General features: G+C 39.1%; 1 protein-coding gene across 2 annotated transcripts; it reads left to right on the top strand.

Moving 5' to 3' along the window:
* The first annotated feature begins 425 nt into the window (after nt 1-425).
* CCDC14 (coiled-coil domain containing 14) lies at nt 426-11348 on the top strand. 2 transcript variants are annotated; one of them, XM_074595576.1, is made up of 13 exons: nt 426-494; nt 1186-1241; nt 1732-1807; nt 2496-2568; nt 2654-2803; nt 3868-4107; nt 4198-4292; nt 5307-5880; nt 6419-6560; nt 7194-7273; nt 7712-7927; nt 8013-8145; nt 9515-11348. In XM_074595576.1, exons 1-13 carry the CDS (start codon nt 462-464, stop codon nt 10497-10499), a joined length of 2853 nt encoding a protein of 950 aa, XP_074451677.1. In that variant the 5' UTR covers nt 426-461; the 3' UTR covers nt 10500-11348. The 2 variants fall into 2 exon arrangements, with proteins under 2 accessions (XP_074451677.1, XP_074451676.1); XM_074595575.1 differs by having other exon boundaries at nt 7709-7927.
* Nucleotides 11349-12425: the final 1077 nt, after the last annotated feature.

Here is a 12425-nt window from a genome sequence, read left to right as displayed (position 1 = left end):
CAGCATTGAGATGGGAAAACCCAGCTATGTGAGGTGATTTTTATCTTATTAAGCGGAGAGGCAGATGCTGGGTACGGGTTCAGCAAGCGCTACGCCCTGAGGGGAACGGTCACTCCTTCACAGACCAACGGCCACAAGCTCCAACGGCCGCACAGCCTGCCTTAGCCCCGCCCATTCCCCTTCTCTCCTCCCATTGGCTCCTCGGCTGCCATTGCCCGCCAATCCCCGACCGCGCTCCGCAACGCCGCTCCGTCCCCTTCCCGCGCCCGCTGCCGCCGGCGCGCAGCGAGGCGCCGCCAGGCGGGGGCGGGTCAGGGCGGTGTTAGCCCCGCCCCTCCCCTACCGGCCGTCCCGTCCGTCAGCCAAGCGGGGTGGCGATTGGCCGGCGCGGGCGGTGTGGGGCGGTGTGGGGCGGTGTGGGGCGGTGTGGCCCCGCCCCCGCGTGGGCCGGGGCTGAGGCAATGGCCGGCACGGCGGCACCGCGGTCCCGCAAGGTGCGTGTGGGGCGAGGGGTACCGAGGGGAGCAGGAGGTTACCGCCGGTCTGCAGTCGGGTCTTAGCCCTCTCTTGGGGCACCTCATTAGACCCTGGGTGCGCTGGGAGGGGGGTGAGGGGGTGTCCCCGCCGGGCGCGGGGCTGGGCCGTGGGGTAACGGCTCCTGAGGGGGAGTCGGGCCTTCCGGCTCTGGACGCCTTTGCTTTCCTGGGCTTAAGCTCGGCCGCCCTTCCTCAGGGCTCGTCGGGCTGATGTGCGTCGGTAAGGGGCGCCGCAGTGAGCTCTGTGTTCACATCCGTGTTTTGTGCTGTAACTGTAGTTTATTCTTAATATCCCCAAAGCTCAGGTGTCCGTTTATCGAGCTTGGTTTCATTCTACAACATATGTTCGTTCGTGTCTCAGCCCTTGTCCGTGCTGTTCAGTGAATTAATGAATGCTGCGGAAATTAATGAAGCTTCCTGCAGTAAAGGCATGTTTTGTGACATGAAAACTGCAAGACTCATTCCCTAATGGCAGCAGTGTCCCCCGCCCTCCTCCCCCCCTTCCAACCCGCCGTTGGTCAGAGAGTTGTAAATTACCTTTAAGTGATCTGCCTCAGCAAAATTTCTTGGAATTAGTGAGCAATGGCAGACTTCAATCATGCTGTGAAAGTACTTAATGAAGATCAAAGTATATTTCTGTAATCAACAGGCACTGTCTTCTGGAAGACTAACAGGAGCAGCTAAATTAACAAATGGAAGAAAACAGTAAGACCTTAATCATTAATACCGTCTAAGATTGAGCGTATGTGTGAGTGTTTGGGAACCTTATACTTGTCATACCTCACAACTAGCCAAAAATTCTTTTTATGTATAAGAAAACATTTTTAGCTGAAAGGCAGTACGGACAGGTTCTAAGCAGCCCATGAATAGACAAACACAAACTGAATAGAAATTTTGCCTGTAGAAATACAGGGTTCACTCTCTCTGCATGTTTTTATTTATAAAAGATTGAATTTGTATAGTTGCTGGCCGTACACAAGACTGCTGAGTAAAGACTGAATTCTCCTTTGACATAAGATGTTAACATCTGCTAAGCGTGTTTGTTGCAGCAATGTAAAGTTTTCAGAATGAGAAAGATACTTTGTTTTTTGTTAAAATTAATTTACTTTACTTTGCTATTATTGAACTAAAGTACAGTTTTTTAGTTTGCAGCATATTAAGGAGGTAGTATAAACATTGAGTTTGACTTTTTCAGATTTGGCTTAAGAAAAGGATGTCATTCTGATGTGGAGTCTGGATATTCTCTCTATTCAACTGACTCTGACGATCAGGTAATTAAACTACTTTATTTGTTTATCATCTCTGTTATCTAAAGAAAATGGAAATTGGAATACCTTGAATAGTAGAAGAAAAACACATTAATTTGCATCTGGACTAGAAATAACTCCTGCAAAACTTAGCAAGAGTGTTTATACTGCATCTTGCAGATACCCGCAGGTTGGCTTTGTGTGCAGTGGGTTTGGCTCTGAGAAATCTCATTAAGGCAGAGGATATCTTTTGCAAACACAACTATGCTGTTTATGGACTAGAGCTGGCCCTGGCAGAACCCTAGCCATATCTATTAGGTTTGGTGCTGAAAAGATTGAGTTGTATGGAGTCAGTGCTGTTTTCTGTGTAGTGCTGAGTCAGTTATCTCCAAAATAGAAATAGGCTGTAGATAATAGCTTAACTGTGCATGTAAATAAGAATAAAAACCACACGCATGCAATTACCAAAATGTAAAATCCAGCAAGTGGACACGTGTGCAAGAACACAGTTCAGGGTTTTTTGTAAAATTTGCATGTTTGCAAACTTTCATGTAATTGCAAAGTAATACATGGAAAATGACATGGGTTTGCAGGCTATCCGTTGTTCTTTTTCAGATGACAGAGTGGGGAACACTCACCTCTAAAATAGCATCTTGGTTTATTGAAAGAAAACAGTGCTACTCATTTTCTGACTGCAGTATTCTTTGTGCAGGTTGATAGTGTTCATAATGGACTTGACCGTTGTGCAGCTTTACTGAAGAATATCTTACAAAATGAGGCTACAGGTTGTACCTATTGAAAATTGAAGTTATGTCTTTAGTTTTTGTTAGACTGTTTTGATTTGTTTGGTTGACTAGTTTTTCTTTCAAGTAATGCTAGGAAAGGACACTATCCATAAACGACCTGGGAAAACAACTTCCGTTAAAATTACGTCCAAGCCTTTGCTAACCAAAGGAAATACTTCCAAGAAGAAAGGGTTGAAAAGAACCACTACTCTTGCCCACGTCCAAAAAGAAATTGGTAAGTGGGCTTTCTTGGGCTTGCTTTTTTCTCAGACAAAATTGAGAGACTCCTCAATTTACTGAGATATAACAAGGCTTCAGATAATTGTTGTCGTTTGTTATAGGTTGATCCGGGCTGGACCCACAAAAGGATGTAGACATTACTCATTGCCTTTTAGAAACCTTAAATGTTTACTAAACAGTTACTAAAACTCACGAATGTTTGAGCTTTGTGTACAAGGAAGAAAGTTGAGTGCATTTACATCACCAAGTTCAGCTGGCAGGAAGTGTGGAGGAGAATGATAATATCCATGCCCTGTTTCTCTTGGACAGTGAAGCATTACAGTGCTTGATCTCTGTTTGGGATATGCAGCTATAAGCTGTCCTGGAGTTAGGTGTCTAGCCAGGCTTTTCTCAAAGATCAGTTTCTGGAAAATGTTGCAATAAATAATAAGAACTCAAATGGTTTAGTGGCCAGAGCACTTGAACGGAAAGGTAGATGGACTGCTCCAGGCTGAGTTGGTCCCAGTTGAAATACTTCACTTTTATTAGTGTTTCTCCCTCTATCCACTCTGTGTCTTTTGCGTGATTTCTAATCTAGTAGACAGGTGGGGGCTGTAGACTAGGTATGTAGCAGAATGCCTTTTTTGTTAATTGTACAAGGTGAGCACATAGCTGATATCTTTCTGGCACTGTAAAATATGGAGTTTTAATTATACCTCGCATAAGAAGATGAGATTTGGAGAGTGCTTTGGTATGGGTTGTTTCAAATAGCCTAAAAGCTTAGGAAGCAGCTAAGCAGAGACTTGCATTTTAGAACTGGCCTTCTGCAGGATTAGATCTCTCTGCTTCCCTCAAGGACAGCAGTCAGTCCAACTGGCTTGGGTTGCTCTGTCTGGAAAAAAAAAAAAGATGGATTAATTTACTAGTGAGTTAAAATCTGACTGTAATTTTAGGCTGTAGGATGTTTTGGTTTTCTTTTTCAAAGGAACCTGCCAGAGTCTGCCTGGAAACACGTGGGTTTGCGTAGATTGAGAAGACAGACAACTTCAGCTGTTTTGTTGGGTTTTTTTCCCTCTATAGTGCCAATATCAAATAGAAAACTTGCCTTGTTCACCACACCTTCTACTGAGAAAGAATTTTCCAGTGCAGCACAGAATCAGATGGTTCAACCGATTCATGTGCCTTCCAGTCAACACTCTCCTGTGTCGCATCAGAAACTGTGCGAGCATGTGCAAACTCAGATGTCTCTGATAACTGGCCAACCACCACAGAACAGTGATGAAATTCCTACTCTGACTCCTCTTCCTACCTCAAATCATGGTTAGTGAAACTATTAATGTAGAGCCTGCTATTTTACTGTATGAGTTTTGCCTAAAATTGCCCTGATCTATGAGTGTTGTTTCATTTTAGGATGTCAAAATGTTACAGCGTCTAATTATCGATTACCTACCTCCACGTCAACTCTGTCCCTGCAGCATTCAGCTAATCCCTTATCTACTCAGTCAGTAAGTAAAAGTTTGATTCTGACTATTAATAAACGTTTTAAATTTGCACTGCCTATTTATTTATACATTTATGCAGGTGGGCAGGTTTTCTTGAGTTTATGTAATAATTTTCCTTAAAGGAAAAAAATTGCGTATTTCAACCCATAGTGATGAACAGAATAAATAGTGAGAGAAAACACTGGTCTTTAAAATACATTTTATATAGACACCAAAAAATGAAATTAGAAGCATTTCAACTGGCGGCTTGTTTCTGCACGGTGAATTCTGTAATGGAGAGCAAACATGGAAGGTGCAGGAAATTATTCATTACTGTTAATAATTATGTTCTCAGTAACACACATTAGGATTATTAACCAACTCCTAATAAAAGAAATCATATCTCATATGTAGCTTTTCCCTGCCAATGATCAAGCTGATTATTTCTTCAGACACTGTATATTATCTTAGAGCCACATTTTAAAATACTTGTGTATTTCAGGGTATAGAGTAGAACTAACTAGAGAGTACCAACTGCCACGTTGGTAAATGTGGTAAAGGGCTTGCACCTTCAAATTGTAAGATTGTAGACTTACCTTCCATCTGCTGGCAGTCCATGTATAGCTAGTGCTGTCCTTCACTTTTAAGAAATTCATCTACATAAAATACTGAAAGGTAACACTATTGTCTTATTTCTTTCTTCCCTGTTCTGGTCTTATTCAAGGAATGAGTGTTCATAAAGCAAAAAAACAAAAAAAAATGCTGTTGGGTTGTCTTTACAGAACAGCTGAAAAAGAACTGTGCTTTAATATTGCCAATAACACTTAAGAGAAAGGTGATCTAAACTAGATTTACATTTTAATTACTCCGTAACACACTGGAAAATTATGCGATCAATGAACTGTTTTTGCTTTTACGATTTGCAAAGAATGATCAATATTACATTGAGTAAGAGAAGGGGTTTTTGGTTTGTTTTTTTTAAGATTTAAAAAAATATCCATGTTAATTTTTTGTTTAATATCAATATTCTTTATGCAGGATGTTCCTGTAGATGTTGGCAATGAATGTGTGCCAGAGATGGGAGGACCTGTGGTTTGCCCAGTAGTTTCCACTGCTTCTACTACTGCTGCACAAATGCAATCTGCCACTGCTCTTCCTAGTGTGATCCCTTGTACAGCATCAGGTACAGCAAGTAGCTCTACAGTGCCACCACTCATCCCATCATCTGGCAGAGAGATGACTCCAAACCATGATCAACAGATAAAAGAAGCAGATTTGATAAGATGCATACAAGCCCACCTGACCCTGTTACAATCACATGAAATGATGAACGGCAGGACTGAACAGAAGCACCATCATCATTGTCCAGCAAAACATGCTGCTTCAAGTAACAAGGAGGAGGATACTTCAGAAGAACACAGTGAGGACACTGTCAGCGAAGAAGACGAATTAAATGTACTTGATACAGCCCCAGTGAGAGATACAAGCTGTAATAAGAGTTTTGGGAAGAAAGTTCTAAAATCTAGAAAAGAAAGCCCAGAAGAAACGGCCCATAAAGTTAAGACTGTAAAATATCTTCTGGGAGAGCTCAGAGCACTAATAACGGATCAAGGTGAGGACATTTTCATTGTGCAGTAGAGTGATTGCATACAAGTAACATAAGAGCCGCATTAAATGAGCGAGCACTTCAGTTTCTGGAAGTTGTATGTGTCAGATGATATTTGACATCTTAGGGTGGTTTTTCCACAACTGCAATAGCTTCATGGGTCACTCTGGATAAGTATTAAATTATTTTTTGGAGTATTTTAACATTATTGTAACAGCTAGGATAAAGATTGTTCTCATTTCGCATACAGTGTTTTCCCCTGAGAAAGGAAAGGCAACAGGGTAGACAGATCACAAGAGCAGTCCCACCAAGGCTGGTCGGAGAGATGGTGGGTTGTGATTTATCAAGAACCTAAAGCATGGTTTTCATAGTCAAGCTTAAAAATTTTAAATAAGTAGTTAAATTAAAGGTGAGGTTTTCTTGGGGAAAAAAGGACAGATACTATTGGATCACTTTGTAGATTGCTTAATCACATATAAAATATTACTGTCATGTTACAGGCTTATATGTTTATGAGGTCTTTTTTTCCCCTCACCTCTTGCAGATGATTCAGAAATGTTGAGGCTGATGAATGAAGTAGAAGACTGCATATCATTGCTCCCAGCTGTAGTGGGAAGTACGAATATACAAGCTGAAATAGCACTAGCTTTACAGCCTCTCCGAAGTGAAAATGCACAGCTGCGTAGGTTAGTAACTCGTCAGTGATACTGTATTTACTGCAAATGTGCCTAAAGTGTCTTTAACTGTTCTGTTCTAAATTGCTTATTTTAGAATTATTATGGTGTAAGTGTTGTGGCCCTTCCATTCTTGCCTATGCAGTTTTTATATATTAGAAAGTGTGTTGGTAAAGCTATGTAGTTTAAAAATAAATAATTAACACATAGCAAGACTTCAGGTAATGCTGATGTTTTAGTAGCAGCAGGTACATCATGATTGGATCTTTTTCTAGGGGCATCAATGTATCATTCTCTCTGAAAACTGCAGTATTGAGATAGTTAGCCTGCTAATATTCTTTTGAAGTATATTCTGAAATGCAAAAATGTCTCTCATTTCAGGGAAGCTCTCAAATACACAAGTGGGTAGCACTTTACTTCAGAACAGAGGGAAAGATATTTATCAGAACTTGCAAAGGGGCTTTTTTTGTTGAAGAAATATAGGAATGTAAGAAAAATGCATTATTAAAATGTTTTTGTATTTCTGAAATGTTCTGTAACATTTAATTCTCAGTAGCAACTTCTTACCAAACTAATTTAAAATGCAGTGATTTTGAACTTACTCTGAACTTTCTGAATTTGTGCTTTTCCACAATTCACCTTTAGGAGACTAAGAATATTAAACCAGCAACTTGGGGAACGAGAAAGAAGTGAGAAGGCATCTGGACAGAGCTGCAACTATGAATGTAAAGTACTGCGAGAATGATGCTTGTTAGGGACTTTTTGTTAAAGCTTTGTTTAAATAGATAGACACATAAAGATATAGATGGATATATAAATAATAACAGTATCTGTTGTGGCCTTTAGTGGCAGCTGAACCAAGTGTTGTGGGTCTATTTGTGCAACTGCATCTGCATAGATAGTTGTGCCTGTTTAGACTCCACTTAGTGAGACTCAGCTCTTCAGCTGCCGAGCAGATTATTTTTCCTTATGTGCCTCTTAAAATGACATATTGGATAATTAAGAAGAAAGCTTGAGTTTTGTCTTGCTGCCTCAAAAAAACCCTTCTTCTATCTAAGCAAAATTCATATTACCAATATTATTTAAAAACTTAGTTTGATTTAGAAATTCAAACTGTACCACACAAAACACTTAAACTTTTTATGTTTTATTTTTGGTAGTAGTTTCTTTGCAGTCCTTGAATATGATGCTCCAAAGTCAATTGAAAGAATCACTGAAAGGCCTCGAGTCACTACAGGCTAAAAATGAAGAACTACTTAAAATAATAGAAAGTCAGAAAGAAGAAAATAAACATCTTGCAAAAGATATTCAAAATAAAGAAGAAGAATTGCTTGAAAACAAACAGCATTATGATATTCATTCCACCAAGCTCAAGATTGGTATGTGTTTTGATCTTGTTTATTCTTCATTTAGTATTTTAAAACTTAAAATAAATAATTAGGTAAATTCTTCCTGGCATTTTAGAAGTGGAAGAGGCACTAGGAAATGTGAAAAACCTTCAGTTTAAGCTGGAAGCTTCAGAGAAAGAAAATAAGATTTTGGGCATAACGTTACGTCAGCGTGATGCAGAAGTTAACAGACTGCGTGAATTAACCAGGTACTACTGGCTAAGCTATTGTTTTGCCTCTAGATACCACTTTTTGTTTGTTTGTTTCATACTTTGGGTTATTGTAATCTTAGTATCTTGGTGGTAGGAGGTCATGCAGGCTAAAATCTCTCTTTATAGCTAGTTCTGCTACAGTGGTGCTATAACTTTGTTAAAACAGAGTTGTCGTGCTCCATGACTTGAGTTCTGTTGTAAAGCAAAATGCTATCTGCTGTAACTCGTGCAAAGTTTTAACTCTTAGTTGCAGACCTGTCGATAAGGAGCTCCATGTGGTGTGCATGACCTGAAAACGTACTGATATTTCCCTTGAAGCTGTAGAATTTGGAAACTAACTCTTAACCTGAATTAAGGAGGGATTATCTTTTTTCTTTCTTTCTTTACACTGGTTCAGAAATTGGTCTGTTTCGAGACGAACTTGCAGAAAGATCTGTCTTCAGGACCCATAGCAAGCTCTTCCTGTGGGAATGAGTAGTCCTTTCTTTAATTCTACCCACATTTGAAGTAGATTATGCCCAGATGTTAATTATTCGTAAGGGTGGGAGTTCTTGGATCACTGAATGAAGGTGATGTTACTTGTAATTTTTTAGAACTATTACTGTGAATTTGTTTCATCATGGCCTTTTATGATGAACATGGTGGCAAGCTGGGATACTTCAGTACCTTTTTGCACATGCAGAGGATATGTACATAAAATTTGTTTGGACATGATGTGCACAGGAAGTTAAACTGTTGTCTGTCTTGTTCATAGTTGATACTGATTGGAATGACAGAGTATTTTTAATCAGTGCTTCAGATTCTTTAGTACAAGTTCAGATACGTGACATGCTTCTACGACTATTATACTGACCACCAGATGGTAGTATAATGATGTCTGTTTACACGTGTATAGGTATATGCTATATACATAAGCATTTAAGCATTCATTTCTTTTGATGTAGCAGGCAGAAAATGAGAGAGTTATTTCTTTTATTGTATTTTTTTATTTAGATGCAATGAGAAGAATAATTCGGGAAAAATGTCACTGATTTTGATAACTTTCTATATGCTTTGTAACAGTTTTTTGACATTAATTTATTTTATTTTGCAGTATTTAAAGCAGGTGAATCGTGAATAACCTTGAACTTCAGTGGGTTGTGCTATTTTAGTTGTTTTATAGGCACATTTCTCTGAGCTGAAGAAAAAATTCAAGAAACTTGGAACTGGTTCACATTTATACTACATCCTATGACAACACATAGAAGGAGAATAGGAACTTTGCTGCAGTCTGATAGATCTAATGTTCTGGTTTTATATAAAAGTTTTTTTTTTTAAATAGGTGCTAAAAAACAGCTAATCTGATTAATTGATCTTATCTTAACAGAACCTTGCAGGGCAGTATGGCCAAGCTTCTGTCTGACCTCACAGTAGACAACATTAGGCCCAAACCTGAAAAAGGTCTCTCGAAGTCTCTTTTGGAAGACCATGAAAAGCAAATGCAACCTGATCCATTTCCTGGGAGTACTTCAGTAATGACGTACCTTAAAAAATTAGAAATGGATCATATTTTGACAGATACAGAACTTCAATTCTCAAATAAAAGTGGAGAATTAGAAATGGGAAATCTAGCCTATGAAAAGTTGGCTGCTGAAGGACGTAAAATAAACAGTACATTCTCAGAAGGAGGAACGTCAACTCCCAGAATACTACGAACCTCACTGAAGCAAGATGGAGAAACAATTAGGGATTCTGTGACTTTACTAGATGACCAAAGCAAGTTGGATGAGACTGTTTATATTCCACTGACTAGCAGCGCCTCTAAAAAACAGTTGCCAGCCTCTGAAAGAACTGGTGTGCTACCCCAAAGTAGAGGGGCTTGTAAGATGTTGGACTACCACTGTGAGCTCTCAGACTCCGTGCAGCAGAATGGATGTGATATTGCAAAGGATCCAACTACTCTGGGTAAATTGAGTGCTGGGTACAGTGTGAAAAAGACTCTGGAACACACACTTGAAGTTACAGGGGATAAAGTGAAGCCAGAAGGAGACAAAGTCCAAATGAGGCCAAAAGGCACTCCAAGTGGAGCTGCAAAAGACTTCACAGACAAACCAGATCAGCTTCAGCCTGGCACACACCCTCGCATACCAAAGCAATTTACAAAAGAGATTTCTCAGAAAAAAGGCACTGAAATACCTGATTTTAGTTCCATTTTATTTGATGATATATCAGGGAAGTCTGAGTGGAGTGCATCTTCTTTCTCAACTTTTACTTCTCGAGATGAAGAGGACTTTAAGAATAGCTTAGCAGCCTTGGATGCCAACATAGCTAGGTTACAAAGAACTCTGCAAAATAGCATTATGAAACAATGAGTACAAGGAAACAAAATGGGGTGCGCTTATTTGGATTATTTAGGTTTTTCTGAAGTAATGAGTATGGCACTAAGGAATATCTGTATTTTTTGGTATGAAATTATTTGTTCTTAATTGTTTAAATTATGGATGGGATTTGTTCGTCATTAAGCTATGGTGCTGGTTCCCTTGATGTGTACAACTTGAAATAACTGGTATAAATGTCTTTTTTTTTTTTTTTTTAAATTATGACTTAGGTTTATACTCTTTAATTGCAAAATTAATTCTTAGAACAGCGCTTGATAATTCTTTAAGAAATCAGTGTGCTGTTAGTAATACAGTTTTTCTATTAAATGATAAAATACACTTGCATGTTTTTACTGTGTGCTTTTTCAAAGTAGTAGGAACAGCATTGAGAGAGGTGCATTTTAAGTCACAGAGGTGATAAAGAGAAATTTTTATTTCATTATAACTTGACTGTTGTAAAATCAGATGCATAGTTATATTCCTTGGTTATGACCATATATCTCAAGAAATTAGCTCCTTGTTCTGGTTCACCATGAAGGTGTGCAAAAAGTAGTGTCAATATCAAAGAAACAGGCGGGCAGGACTTCTTATTCAGCTGCGTTGCTTCTTAATCCAAGTGGAGTTTAATCGCGAAGTGGGAGTTTAACTGATGAAAGTGGAGCTGCCTTGAACTTAAAAAGTGTTCTGCCTTGACTAGTGGTTGGTTGTTTTTTTAAGAAGAAATTAGGTGCAGAAGACTAAATTAAATGTCCTTGTTCATTTTTTCTTTTTTTTCCTTCCCCAAAGAACAGTTGCAGGTACCATACATGGGCAGGAGGTTCCACAATTGGTAAGTCAGGATCATGCTGTAAAAAAAAAAAAAAAAAAAAAAAAAAAAAAAAAAAAAGTATATATATATATGCAGCCATCATACAGGATTTATAGTGTATGTTAGATTCTATAAAATACATTAAGTAATCCTTTTTCACCCGTTACGTCAATTTTCAGTTTTGAGTATTGTACTTGAAGAAAGAAGTTGATTAAGCGGAGAGCGCAAATGAGAGCGAGAGAAAAAAAACATCAAAAGTTCTGTTCTTTTCTACAATTCTGTTTTAGGTCATAGTTTTTACAGATGCTTGATTTTATCTAGAGTAAAAGAGAATATAGTACCAGTAGATAAACACAGAATAGTCTGATGCTGAGAAACAGAAGCAGTAACAGGCTGCAGCTGACACAGAGGAGACAAATTAGGCATTAGTGAAAGCTGGCAGCCCAGTACAGCCAGTGAAGCACCAGAATATACAGTGTGAGGAAGTCATGGAAATACCACAGTTGTTGAGGTGTCAAACATCTATTGAGCATAAACACAGAGAGTCTGGGCTGAGTCACCCAAACTGGCTCTCACAGGAGTAGGAGGGGGAATTATTGCAGTCTCTTGTTCTCCTTGACAGGGCTTTCCAGATTCCAGTGTCAAGAATGTGCATCACACAAGTTTTTAAGTCACAGGTACAGAAAGGTGGTGTTATTGCTACCATTCTGTTCCTCTTACACTCTTAGTAGTGCTCGAATGCTGTTTTTTATGACTCATGGTTTTGCCAGGAAAGTATCTTGGGAAAGGGAACGGCAGTATAAGGACCTGAATTTAAGACACTTTTCTTCTGACTGTTGCATTTTTTTTTTTCCCCCCCTAGAAAACATTCCTGTGCTTCCTGGTGCTGTCCTTTTCCCTTATGTTTCCATGTAGGACAAAGGCCTGAACTTTTACCACTTTGAAAAATTTTAATTTTTTTTCTGTGGTTAGTTTCTTGAAGTTAGGGCACTATCCATACATTGTGCTGTGGAGCAGTTCCGTGATTATTTTAGTTACTGAGCAATAAAAAGGTATGGAGACAACACGTACTACAGAAGATGCCAACTGGCACTCCTGCTTTGAAAAAAGAA

The sequence above is a fragment of the Larus michahellis genome, chromosome 7 (genome assembly GCF_964199755.1).
Source record: "Larus michahellis chromosome 7, bLarMic1.1, whole genome shotgun sequence".
NCBI classification, from domain to species: domain Eukaryota; kingdom Metazoa; phylum Chordata; class Aves; order Charadriiformes; family Laridae; genus Larus; species Larus michahellis.
Note: the sequence above shows the minus strand (reverse complement) of the source record. Positions and strands in the feature narration are given on the sequence as shown.